The 14,048-nt window shown below is 36.7% G+C and overlaps 1 protein-coding gene across 1 annotated transcript in view; it reads left to right on the top strand.

Moving 5' to 3' along the window:
* The window catches only part of Atg9 (autophagy-related protein 9), a 335,809-nt gene that overhangs the window by 165,929 nt on the left and 155,832 nt on the right, over positions 1-14,048 (top strand). Inside the window, exon 13 of the mRNA XM_090394931.1 lies at positions 8,405-8,555. Within this exon, the coding sequence (XP_090251057.1) occupies positions 8,405-8,555 (151 nt within the window). The remainder of the gene's footprint in view (positions 1-8,404; positions 8,556-14,048) is intronic.

Consider the following 14,048-nt stretch of genomic DNA (forward strand, 5'->3'; position numbering starts at 1 on the left):
AATCCTCACATTCAGTTTTATTTCCCTTTTTATATATTAGAACTCTACTCCAATCATTGGGAATTTGTCCCTCTGTCCAGGCTTTCTGAACTATGTAGTTCAGCCACTGTAAGACTTTAATACCACCATACTTCAGCATTTCTGGTCAAATATCATCTACTCCTGCCTTTCCACATTTCAAGGCTTTGATGGCTTTTTCTACTTCAAGCATGGATATATATTCCTGACTGTATGCCTGTTGAGTGTTTTTCATCACTGTGCTGTCATTACTGCTTGTTTCATTTAGCAGTTTTTCAAAGTAATTACTCCATACTTCAAGGATATCTTTCTCTCCAGTTTTCATGTCACCTTTATCATCTCTAACTCCTTTTACAGCACTCTTTCCTCCATTCCTAAGCTTCTTCAACAACCTGTATAATATTTTGCCACCTTCTTGATATTTATTTTCTATGTTCCTGCCAAAGTCCTCCCATGACTTTTGTTTAGCTAGTTTTACACATTGTGTAGCTTTCTTACATTTGTCTCTGTATTCTCTAAGAGCACAAGCTGACTTATTTGCCTGCAACTTTTGATATGCTTTCTTCTTTTCCTTCACTGCCTCTTTAACTTCCAGTGTCCACCAGGGAGTTCTGATTTTTCTATCCTTGCAGACAACTTCAACACATCCTCTCCACCTGAATCAATCAGGGTTGTCTTCAAGGCTTGCCGCTGAATCTCCAATGTTTGTTTTCTGTTCTCAAACTCTTTCATTTTTTCTTCAATAATGTTTGTGTATTTTAGTCTACAGTTCACATCTGAGAGCTGCTCAACTTTTATTCGCTTTAAAACTTTAAAACAAGACTGAATAGTGATCACTTCCAATTTCAAATCCTCTGTACACTCTGGTGGCCTGCACCAGGGGGAAAACATCACTATCAACAATAACAGTGAATGAGACTTTTCTTATTCCTTGTCTCTTCTCTCCATGTGAATTTGTGCACATTTTTATGTTGGAACATGGTGTTAGTAATAACCACCTTTTTGGATTTCTGCTCAGGACATCCCATGTTCTGAGCAGAAATCCAACAGATATTTCTGCTCAGGACATTTCCATTTGCCATTATTATTAGCTTTGCTCTTTTCTCCAAATTTTCCCAAATTATTTTTGTTTGTCTGACAATCACTTCCTACTCTGCTGTTTAGATCCCTAACAAGGATCAACTTTTTGATGGTTTAGAAAAAGCAACTGACACAATGAAAAAGGAAAACTTGGTTCTTGTTGGGGATCTAAATAGCAGAGTAGGAAGTGATTTTCTGACTTTTCGCTGTTCGCCCTAGTTCCCTTGTGAAAACAACGGGGCATTGTTTAATTGGGCGATGCTCTAGCCAGCATGAAATTTTGTCATGCTGTACCATCATTTTTATTTTGGTTTAACCAATAAGAATACAATTTGGTCGGCTAAATGCCAAATTACCAGCTCATCCTCGTTCGTTCAATATCCAGGTAGATACCCAACAGGATGCACCATGAGAAGGTGAGGATTGGACATTAGGTCAGAAGCCCTGGTCGGTTCTTCGCATTCCTTTAAAGGCTATGTGGAATTCTCCTCTTAGTTATACAGCTTTGACCCTTAAGCGCCCCAGTAGTCATAAAAATTGAGTAGATGAAAGTGGCTCCGTTGAGATATTTGCTGATAGTAAAAGTTTTGAAAATAAACAAGCCATGCACCCAATGGGTAAAAGAAAAGAAAAAAAAAAGCATAAGTTAGTAAATGTTCTTGAGTTCCTCTAATAAATATGAGGTTTCTCTGTTGTTAATTATGCTAGAAGCTTTGAAGGAATGTGAATGGTAACCATTACAGATTTCTCCTTTATTTAGAAAAGACTGGATAATTGCAGTAGGATAATCATAAAATTTTAAAGATATATCTTATAAAAAAGATAGGATGAATGTTGATTATAAGATAATTTCCAAGCTACAGAATAAATTTAGTGGAGCAGATAAAAAAGATATAAAAATTAGTTATACGTCACAAGTTTGGAGTGATAGCACCAGAATTTTTTTACTTTTTACTTTTTTTTTTTTTCATATTGATTCCATATGCAAGAGAACAAAATACCTATGGTATCTCACAAAAAAAAAAAAAAAAAAAATCAGTACTGAACTTCGACACCCCCTTTCAATACATGTACTATGAGATATGTCATTGAACTGCATGCACGTTAATAGAAGAGAACATGTAGAGTCTATGCCATTACATTTAGTTGTAGCAAGGTGTTGATGTTGGAAGAAAAGATGTTTATTGTTGACATTATTTTTGTTCATATGGAGCTAGTAAAGCATTGGTCCAAGCCAATGACAAGTTTGTGAGCAGTTTGTTCATCGTTTCCATAAGCATGCTCCAAACAATAGTGTCATCATTACTTGGGGCATGCTTATAGAAGGCAGCCAACACATCAATAGTATGTAGGTTCCATTCATTCAGTATTCGCATAGGATATGTCTTGCAAAAAAACATTCTATTTCATGCACAGGTATTCCAATAGGACAGAGCATCCTGTCACATTCTCCTGATCTCGCATCACTTGATGCCTTCATTTGAGGTATGTTGAAGGAATGGGTATTCCACCACAACCTGTCTTCAGACCTTGATGAACTAAATGATAAAATAATATGATATGTCCCTCAGATGTCCCAACCCTTGTTCTCTACGATGAAAGGGAAACCTTTACATGTACTACGAAACCTGTCTTGAAATACAAGGTGCCCATTTTGAGCACGAAATCTACCTTTGTTAATACTTTATTCGACCAAGATTCCACCGATAGTTGTGGGTGTACATATCATCATGCATAAACATATATTTCTTTTAATGAACTTCTTTAATCCATAACATATATTGTTTTAGTTATTCAGTACTTTTTTTTTTGCGCCATTCTGTATGAATCAGCACCATCTGGGGTTTTAGTAGGTGAGGAGTCAGAATTTTATTGACATTTTTTTTTGAAGTGTTGCAGGTTGTAGTTGTTTGGAAACACTTTTTGTGGTAGGATATTCCAGAGGACAGAGGTAGATGGAATGAAAGAGGAAGAAGAAAAGCAGGTTTGGTGTGTACAGTAAAGGGATGCTAGGCAGCTGCTGCTAATTCAGTGACCATTGAAGTACCTATATAACAGACACAGAGCTGAAACACTACATCTGTGAGACAGAGATTGAAGTGAAATGAATGTGTAAGAGGGATGATCTATGAGCTGAATTGCTCTCCTTTTGACGTGTCAAGAATTTTTACAAGTTTTAGGTGCTTCACCCTAAACATGTCAGCAGTATTCCAAACACGAGCAGATTCAGAGTTGTATATTGTTAAAAATTGGTTGGGTGTAAAATAGCATCTTGAATGAAAAAAAAATGCTTATTTTTTTTTTAGATGCTGAGGAAGCTATTGTTGAATGTTAAAGCAGAGATATCTGATCTTGTCTGGTCATTTGTGTATTACTGAGGGTAAAGGAATGCGAGTTGAGATATCTTTTGCAAGAGACAGGAGTTTTAGTGGCATTGAGAGTGACCAGATTGTTCTCGTCGCATTGTAGGATAATATGTAGATCAGTGTTTAAGGCACTAATAGGTGATTTCATACTTTTGACTTTTGTGTACTCTCTCAGTTCATCTAACAAATGAGTTGGATGAATGGAGAGTACTATCATCTGCAAAGCAGTGGATAGGATTAGTGGTGTGAATGAGAATAGATCATTTATGTATATGAGAAAGAAGATGGGGTTATAGGATAGAGCCCTAAGGTATTCATTCATTGGTGATGAAGCTCGAGGAGAGGAAACCATTAACCATGACACACACACACAGTGAACGACCAGAGAGGAAGCTAGTAACCCAATTACAGAGGATGGCATGTAGACAAGGAATAGCAGTTTGTAAGCAGGCCTGCATGATCAAAAGCTATGGAATATGAAGAGTGACAGTACAAGTTTCGCCAAACCAAACCTTTCCATTGCACACGTACAGTGATGGGTGGTGGAGTCCATACTGGTGGTCACTGATTAGGTAGTAGAGAAGTTTGTTATTGATGACTTTCTCCATTATTTTGGAGATGATTGAGGTGATAACAATTGATCAGTAGTTTGATGGTAGACTTCTATCTCCCTTTTTTTTTCAGAACAGGCTGGATGTGAGATTGCTTCCACATGTTGGGATAAGTACCTGCTATGTATAATAGATGGTAGAGACAATACAGGATAGATGTTAGCTCTCGAGCACAATGTTTGAAAACAAAAGGAGAGACACCATCAGGAACAAGAGATTTTTTTAGTTACAATATTATTTAATAATTTTCTGATGCCCTTTTTTTTTGTCGATAAACTACAGGAGACGTGGTGCTTGGATTCTGGTATGGTAAGTGGCATCCCTTGGTCATCAGTGCAGGAGTTTGAGGATGTCAGCTATATCTTTGGATGAAATATCAGTGGTGCCATCAGGATGAGAGAGAGAGAGAGAGAGAGAGAGAGGCGGAAGTGCAGGTGAGCAGAAGATGTGTCCAACAGCCTTAGCAAGGGACCAGAAAGTACAGCCGTTGTTTGGACAGGAGACAAGTTTTCTGCTCTTGGCCTTTATGAAATTGGATTTGGATCTGCTGATAACCGTTTTGCATATTTCTTGCTTTTGTATAAGCAAGGTATGAAGCTGGAATTCTTGATGCAAGTCACCTGCGGTGAGCTGAATTTCTTTCTTCAACTGCTTTGATACACTTCCCGTTGGAATACTGCCTTTCTGATGAAGTATTTCATGTTGATGAGGATAATTTTTCTGACTCATTTCGAACAGGTGTTGTTAGAGTTGGATGAGCTGAAGCATTAGTCTGACCATGGAAAGGAGGAGTAGAAATTCCATAGGTCATCCCGTTTGGTGCTTTTGAAGTGTCAGAAGATGTGAGGTTGGGACTAGCTTGAGGAACTGCACTCTATGAGAGAAGAGACTTGTACAAAATTGTGGTCTGAGTTGATGAGAGGGTGAGGTGACCTCTATGGTGTAGTTGGAGAGAAAACTGGTTAAAAAGAAATCCAGAGTATCAAGTGAGTGAAGAGGGTTATCATGAATTCGTGTAAGTAGATGAACAATTTGTGTTAGATCATTGCTTATGACAAATTTCGACCTCTCGTCCAGTTTGGTTGGTGGTGTAGGAAAAGGAGAGCCAGTTGGAATTATGGATATTGAGGCACTGAGAAAGAAGATCTAACTATTTTGATGGCTTGATTGTAGATGGACATGTTTCATTAAAAGGAATATGAAGAGGCCTGAGTAGTTTTGTAGTTTTGCCAGTGGTAAATGCAGCTGATGAATATTACTAGATGGGGTAAGGAAACCTTGAGCTAGAGGATGTCTAAAATAAGGGATTCTAAATTAGGCACTCCTTGGTATTGAATGTCTAACAGGTGCCACCTTTGTGGCAAAAGGAATTGTCAAGTGCATCATTTGGACATTTGACGAGGTTGATAATGTGGATGTAGATGCTATTTGGATTTCTGTCAGGAATAGTAGTTTTCTGGTCTGGACGACCATAAGTGATGGTGAATGTCATTTATGTTGGTGTTAATGCCAACATGATGTAAGTGAAGTGAATGTGAAAGTGAGTTTTTAACGTGGAGATTCTAGCATAATTTGTATGAAGTAATTGGTTGGGTTGTGTATTTTTAATTGGAATTAGCTTATAAAGGGTTTCATTTTTATCACAGTGTCATTGTTTGTTATGTTCATCATTGGCTTGTTCATGGTTCGATGGAAGGGTAAAGTTGGGATGTGCAGTGAGAGTAGATGGGCTTATGATCATAACATCTATATAGAGAGAGTGACCAGTCTTGTTGCCATAACATGCCTTTGACAGTGCCTCCTACATACCACTACTCGGACTTCCTCTCCAGGTCCAACCTGGCAGAGTATGTGGCAACAGGATTATTCGCCAGTTGATTGGGAAGCCTACTGACTCATTATTGACAGGTTCAGGCCCATGCACTTACTTGCAACAAGTCTGTTGCACAGCCATTTTAACTTATTTATCCTTGAAATGGTGGATGTTATGTCTAAGTATGTATAGCATGTCTTTGAAGGATGTCACTCTCATTGTATGAAGAAGGGAGGGAGGGAGAACAAAAAAAAAAAAAAAAAGGAAGAGGGAAGAACAGAAATAGAACATTCATCCAAAGGGAAGTTCTAAAAATTGTGCCTCTCTGACAGATGCTAGATAAAATGCTGCCAGAAAGGGAACATGTTACAAAGATTTCATTTTATCTTCATAATGTAGTAATTTTTTCTCAAATAGCTGCAACATTAGAAATATTAAATTAGCTCATTGACTGATTAATATCACCAAAGAATAAAAGCAGGCCACATGGGACGTTGTGGGACCATCACGTGTTTAGAACATTTTTATATGAATCTCATCCACAAAATATTTTTCAGTCTTGTTTGCTATAATGAAAATCAACTGTAACACAAGTCAGTTTTCTTCCCCCCCCCCCCATTTCTGTGTCCCAAGTCTTCCTAGTTCATACAGCATTGACGATGCACTTTAGTTGGAAAATGCTGGGTCCCATAGCGTTATAAATGCTTTTCAACTGAAAGTGGGTTATTTGATTTTTTTTTGTGGATGTAGCAGGATTTCCCTCTTGGAAATGCAGGTTTTTCATCCTACAATACAGGAAAATTGGTCACAAGGATGCATGCAGAATTAACAGATACATCTTGGGGTGGGGTGGGGGGAGAAAGTTCTGAATAAACACCTAAAACAAAAATGATATTAAAGCAACTTGTCTTATATATCTTAAAAGAAAAAGAGCAAATTATTACAATTTGATGAAACATGGGGATTAAAGAGTTTTAAGATATGTTCTTTCTTGTGGTTATATCAGTTGCTTTACCCCCCCCCCTCAACCTGCCATGACCTCTTTAGATCTTCGTATCTAGATTTAGTTGGACATCTATAGATGTCCAGATAAATCTGGATACGATTCTGTAACATCCATTGAATAACATGGATAAGAAGTGCAATTTGGTCTCACTATTTCATCCACCTTGTCGGTAGGGAGGCTAATATCATTTTTGTTCTAGGCATTTATCAGAAACTTTTCAGCTTTCCTCATATGAAACTGCTTAATACACTGGACTCATAGCCTTAATTTCTTTGGCCAATAAATAAGAATAACATCTGTCACCCTCACTCCCCTTTTATTTTTTGAACACGTACCTTCTTCCCCCCATCACTGAGGGAGTCGATGTTAAAGAACCAATGGAGGTCATTCTCCTTGCCACGAAATTTCCTCCAGTTTGTCTATCACTCTGATCTAAATTAATATAATCCTTATCATGTCTTACCAGTTTTGTCACTCAGCACTATACACTACCCAATTCAAAGTCAGACATGCTTTTATCCATGCTAATAGTTTACAATCCAATCTCATATCTGACAAACTCATGCAGTGGCTCACCATGATATATCCTGTCAAAAGCCTCATCAAAGTCCAAATATATCACGGCCATATATTCCCCTTGTCTATCCCAACCATAATATTAGTATAAAATGTGAGCAAGTTACTCAGACATGACTATCCCTTAGTAAACCTATGCTGTTAATTGTAAAGTCTGTCAATCCATTTCATTATGTGAGCTCTCACCAACTTTTCCAAAATCTTCACCACCACCACTTTAGTTAAATTTACATATCATTCTTTGCATCCTTCTTCAGTGGTAATGTCTTACATTCTTTCCATTCCTGTGGAACCTTCCCTGTGCTAAGTCTCAAATTTACAGCCAGGTCAAAGACACAGCCAGTTCAGCTAAATTTGTTTTATCATCTGTGTTGATATTTCATCAATCCCCTTTTGTTGAATACTTATTCAGTTCATGCAACAGTTCTCGTTTCTCTTCTTAAAATGCCTGAGACTCGCATCAGGTGTAGTGGTATTGAGCTTTGTGTTGCGCATGCACACACACCAGGTTGATAGCATTTAGCAGAATGGGTACCTCATTAGTTGATCAATTTCTTTGCATCTGCCAGCATACCATCTTTATTCAGTACTTAGTTATTCTTTCACATTCATTCTTTCTTTTGTTTCATTAAGTGGTTTATTCTGGTGCCAAGACTTTACTCTGAGGTAATAACTATTCTTACCTGTAAATACTGTATGGGCTGTGAAAAGTAAGGGTAATTGCCAAGCGTCGGATACCTGTTGTGATGTACAACTGATGCTTGCATATGTTAGGACCTGAAATGAAAACAGATTAACATGTGAAAATAATTAACACCGCTTTTAATGAATTGTCAGTGTTATTGTTGTTGCTTTGTATTTTATGTGATAGAAGCAGAATATTATAAAGTTAGCGTGTTGGTTACATTGTCTTATAAAACAATTTTTCTTTTAGGAGTGTGACTTTTGTTGCAGGCTCCGTTCTTGCAGTATTTTTATTTTTGACTGTGTATGATGAAGATGTGTTAACAGTAGAGCATGTTTTATCGACAATGACAGTACTTACTCTCATAATAGCTTGCTGTAGAGCATTTCTTCCTAAAGAGGTAAAGTTTATTTTACTTATATATTTTGATATTTTCATATATGCTGTTTTATGAATTTTCATGAGGACTCCATTCTCTCATGCAGCCACAAGCATCATGTGAGGATGGGTGAAGAGAAGAAAATAAAGCTGTTTTATTGTATTTAAATTTAAATATTTGCTTCTTTAGAGAACATGGCTTGAGTAATGTGATTTTAATTCTAAATATAATTGCCAGTAAATATGAGAATCGATAATTATAGTATTTAAAAGAATTCGTATTTATTTCAATTAAAATAATTCCATAACGTTCCTCCAAAGCAGGGAATGACATTCACCAACCAAATTGACTTGGAATCTTTACAGAGCTTAGTCTCTGTAGAGCACAATTTCTGGATTTTCTAATCCTTAGCTCACCCATAGTACTAATACAAATAATCATACTAATGTAATATAGGCTAACAGCCTATTAGTAATATATTGGCTAAGTAAGTACTGTACCTTTCCTCCATTCAGAGGGCTGTGAGTTCAAATCACACCTTGGGCCATGGATGTTTGTTAGGTTTTTTTTTTTTTTTTTTTTTTTTTTTTAAGGTGGCAGATGAATTTTATCATTATATGAGATTGTATGAATCCCTGTTTATTGCAGCTTTGAAGTGGCTTAAAAAAGTGTCATGTTTGGTCTCTAGAGCAGCAGGTCTCTAGATTATCTAATCATCCCTCATTGCACTCAGATATATATATATATAAAGTATTAATAGATATATAGATAACTTTGGTATTATCAGTTATTCATCTGTAATTTTATGGTTTAATTCACATCAGTGGATGAATGAATATATATATTTATTTAGATGCCAATGTTTTTTTTTGCAATTTTATATCCATAAAAATTGTAATGGACAAAAATGAGTAATATAGATTATTTGAGTAATGTAGAGCACCAGAGCAGGAAATGGATCTTAATTTCATAGAATTGTTTCAAAAAAATTTAGAGAATGTACAGGACTAATAATAATAAGTGTTGCTTACCTGCTAGATATTTGTATGTGACACACACACAGTGGGCATTACTAACAATAATAACTAACATAAAATTCACCTGCATCAATTTACACATCACTTTCGGTGAGGGATGAATTTTTGTTGCCCAGTGTGTGAATCCTCCCTTTATTCAAGACCTGAAACCGCCTGAAAAAAATTTCATGTTTTGACTCTAGAGCTGGATTTCAGAACATTATTATTATTGTTGTTGTTATTGTCAGAGAAATTTGGTAAGTCAGGGATTCATTGAGGGAGGCCACATATTATCGACACTACCAGTCATATCCTTTCTCGAATTTATCGACACTATCTGCAGACCATTTCAATCTTGCTTTGCTCTGCAAAAGAAAAATCTATCCCTCACTCTTTCTTGACTGCATTTATTTTTAGCTTTTCATGGATGACCTACCATCCTCTCTCCACCCTTCATAAAAGGAAAAATTCCATCTACTGGTATTTTTTATATTTCTTTCAGAAGTTTGACCATGTCTATCATATCACAGCTCATCAGCAGTTTACAAATTCTTAGTTTTACCTCATAACAACGATCTACACAGTCCCGATATCATCTTTAACACTCTCTCCTTTGCATCCACTCCACTGTATCTGCATCACCTCAAAAACCAGAAGACCAGATCTGGGCACAGCAGTCCAGGTCAATTTGCACCAAGGCCTTGTAAAAGAGATAAAATGACTTTCTTATCCTTACATGTCAGTGTTTGATTTCAGCAGATGTAATTACCTCTGATTGTATTTGTAATATTTGCTGCATTACCTTCAAACTTCACAACTTTCTGTCTACTAAAATTCTAAGATTCCTAGCCTGATCAGTTTCTTCTAGCATAACTCCATCAATGTAATATGCCACTGGATATCTCGCCACACCCAAGTGCATAACTTTACCAATAATTTTCACAAGCCCACAAATCATCTTATTCAAATTATTTTGCAAGTGTTGTATGTCACACATCCTGATTACTCTGCTTGTCTTTGCATCAAACAGCAAACATTACGTCTCCCATCAAATCCTTTCCATTGCCATTAACGTAAAGATTGAATAACAGCTGACCAAGTACTAATCCTTGGGGTACATCACTGGTAAATTGTGCAGACTCATGCTCCCCCTAATATCTGTTAGCCTTCTGCTTATCCAAATGAATACATCAGAATCCAATCCCATATTTTCCAACTTATGTAACCATTCATGCCACATCTTGTCAAATGCCATATCACAGTATCCGCAGTTAGGACCTCCCCCCCCCCCGTCTGACTGTGCCATATAATTATTATAAAATGTGAGCAAGTTATTTTAAACATTTCTAAACCCATGCTGTTTATTGCAAAGTATAGATTCTCTGTCAACCTATTTCCATATGTGAGCTCTTAACAACTTTTTCAAATTCATCACCATCATTCCAGAAACATTGATAAGTTGGGTCAATAGTTATGCATGTCAGTCTTTGCACCACTTGTGAATGGGATTATCATACCTTTTTTTTTACTGCTCCTTCAGAATCTTCCCTGTGCTTGAGACTCAAATTATATGGCTAGGTCAAAGGCACAAACAGTTTATCTGAACATGGTTTTAACATTTGTACTAATATTCTATTAGTCCCTATTGCCAAATTCTTATTCAGTTTATGCAACAGCTCTAGTACTTTCTCATATGCATATACCTGAGTTTCTTTATCCAGTGAGGAAGCATTGAGATCCATGTTGCATATAGCCGGTTGATAGCTTTTATCAGAATGGACACTCATTGTTTGAACAATCTCTTCTGAATCTGCCACCTTCATACCATCTACATTTGGTAATATTATTCTTCAACATTCATTCTTTCTTTTATTGCAACATAATGATGGAATTTTTGTGGACTGTCTTTAGCTTGCAGACCTAGTATTTTTTTTTTTTTTTTTTTTTGTTGTACAAAATTAAGTCTGAACAACACGTATATCATTCAGACTTAATTTTTTGAATGTAAAGTATAACTCTTATGGCCTGCACTGTTAATTTTCACAATGTGACATCATTGCTATGCACACGTTATTCCATCCTCATCTCTCTTTATTTTTTGAACTCTACGGAGATATTCTAATATTGCACCACTTTGCATCCTTTAAGTATTTTTTAATGCTTTCCATCTAGCAACTGATACTATGCTACCAAATATTCTCATTAGTTTGTCATAATTTTCTGTGTAAAATCTCATATAGAAAAAAAATAAAAATATTTTTTCTATGTCGATTTTACATGGGCAATTTAATTACATATTATATTTATAAGTAAAAGAATGTATAACTCACTGTACTGAGATAAACATTGTAACTAAATGTTAAAATATTTGAATAAGAACCACTAGATTTGTAACTAAAATTGAGCTCAGACAGGATTAGGCTAGGAGACTGAACGCTAGCAACAGTTGCGAAGGTCACCGTATTACGAGTTTTCCTGCCACCTAGCGATAGCGTAGGTAACAGAGAAAACCCTCCAGTAAATCCATGGGACTTTAGAGAAGAAAGGCCAAGGTCGGGAGAATGATATAAAAGACAGAAATTTAGTGGTTAGGGAGCTCTCATTTCGAAGTTTGTTCCTGTGCCAGGCCTATCCGAGGACAGGGAGAGTTGCATTCCTGCGAGCAACAGTTCTGACAAAGATTGGAAGTTTGCTAATAGCAGAGATGACCTTTTCAAGATATCCCACCGTGAGATTCCCCGATGATCTACTTGTGTGTGCTGAATTATTGCAACCGGGTCCTAGTGCCCGATCGAAAATTAGCTGGGAAGAAGTGGAACATGCCCATAAGCCTGAGGATCTATGACTGTGTAATGAACTAGAAAGATTGTAAGTAGAATGGTTCATGTAATATCCTAGATTGTGAAGTTCAAATGACAAATGTTGGTTTTGTTATCTAGTGGCATAGAAGGCGTTAGAACGAATCAAAAAGTCATATTTTAGTTTGAGTGTGAATAGTAGAATACAGAGATCTAAAGATTTGCTTATGTTATGTAATGCTAAGAGTGAATGTGGTTTGAGTTTTTTTATTGTTTACAACGTGAGAGAAAGTTAAGTGTATTAAGCATCATCCAAGTGTCTGAAAAGTATATGTAATTATGATTTCTTTGTCTTAACCACCCAACCAGCCAAGACGTATATATACAGGGTGTTCGGGATAAATTTGACATATTTATAATTAATTATATTTTTCCGTAAGTTACATGTATTAACACACACTTCTCTTCATTTAAAAGTTTGGACCCTTCTTCATTCATATACAAGATGTCAGAAAGGATGGATAGCTGGAACCCACCTGAATCATGGAAGAGAATAACTTGTATCATGATGATTCGTGCCCGCCATCAAAATAAGGATATTACGACTGCTGCCCAATGCCCCCTGAATACAGTAAAAACAATCAGGCGTGAACTAGAGACTTGCAATGGTGACTACGAGGATGTAGCAAGAAGAAAGATCCCTAGCAGACGATCTGATTGCGTTCGTACAGCAGAATTCCTCGCAAATCTGCAGGAACAGGTGTTGAAGAACCCTGGCATTGGAATTCGGGCTTTGTTCGTGGAGTTGCTAACTGTAGTCAAGCCCTGGATAACAAGGGTAGCCAATGGTAGGCCGTATGTATGGCAGCAGGATTCGGCCCCTTGCCACACCTCTGGGAAAAGTCAAAAATGGTTGTCTGAAAATTTCTACAACTTCACCAGTCCAAATGTTTGGCCTCCAAACTCCCCAGACCTTAACCCCATGGATTATTTTGTATGGGGCGCAGTTGAAAAAGACACCAATCGCACTTCCAGTAATACAAAAGCCCAGTTAATGGATAAAATTAAAACAGTTTTTGCGGCCCTTCCCAGGGAGACTGTAGCATCAGCTTGTTCGAGGTTCCGAAGCAGAATTGAAGCTGTGATCGATGCTAATGGTGGTTATTTTGAGTAAATCTTGTTGATAGTATTGTAATTAACTCTGCCTGTAATGTTTTTTTGTCAATTCATTAAATTTAATAGATACAAAGAAGATTTTCTTTTTCCTTACGAAACTGTCAAATTTATCCCGAACACCCTGTATGTCCAGGTTACCATGGATGCAAAGTGCATATTAAAATTTTAATACCATTGATATTATATTGAAATATTTGATGGATACGAAGTGTAGAGGAGTGATGTATTTTATCCATATTGACGGTGATGTGGTTAAAGCTTAAGTGAAACGCTTAATTGATTTTGTGGAGAGTTAGACACATGACAAGTATTGTCTTCAGTTGTCTTAGAACCAGACATGTGATGTGTTGTTTGAATGTTGTATATAATTTGTCTTAGTAAAAATAAACATGTTGTTTTTGTTAATAGCTTGCCTGATCCTGTTTAGCCATTGCACTTCTCATAAAAATACCTAACCTGTGTGACCTAAGAGTAGTAATAGCCACGACTGACTGATTAATTAATAGGAGTTGCTTGAGATAGAG

This window comes from Typopeltis vanoorti, chromosome 6 (assembly GCF_054136105.1).
Source record: "Typopeltis vanoorti isolate ZY-2024b chromosome 6, IOZ_Tvanoo_1.0, whole genome shotgun sequence".
Classification (NCBI taxonomy): domain Eukaryota; kingdom Metazoa; phylum Arthropoda; class Arachnida; order Uropygi; family Thelyphonidae; genus Typopeltis; species Typopeltis vanoorti.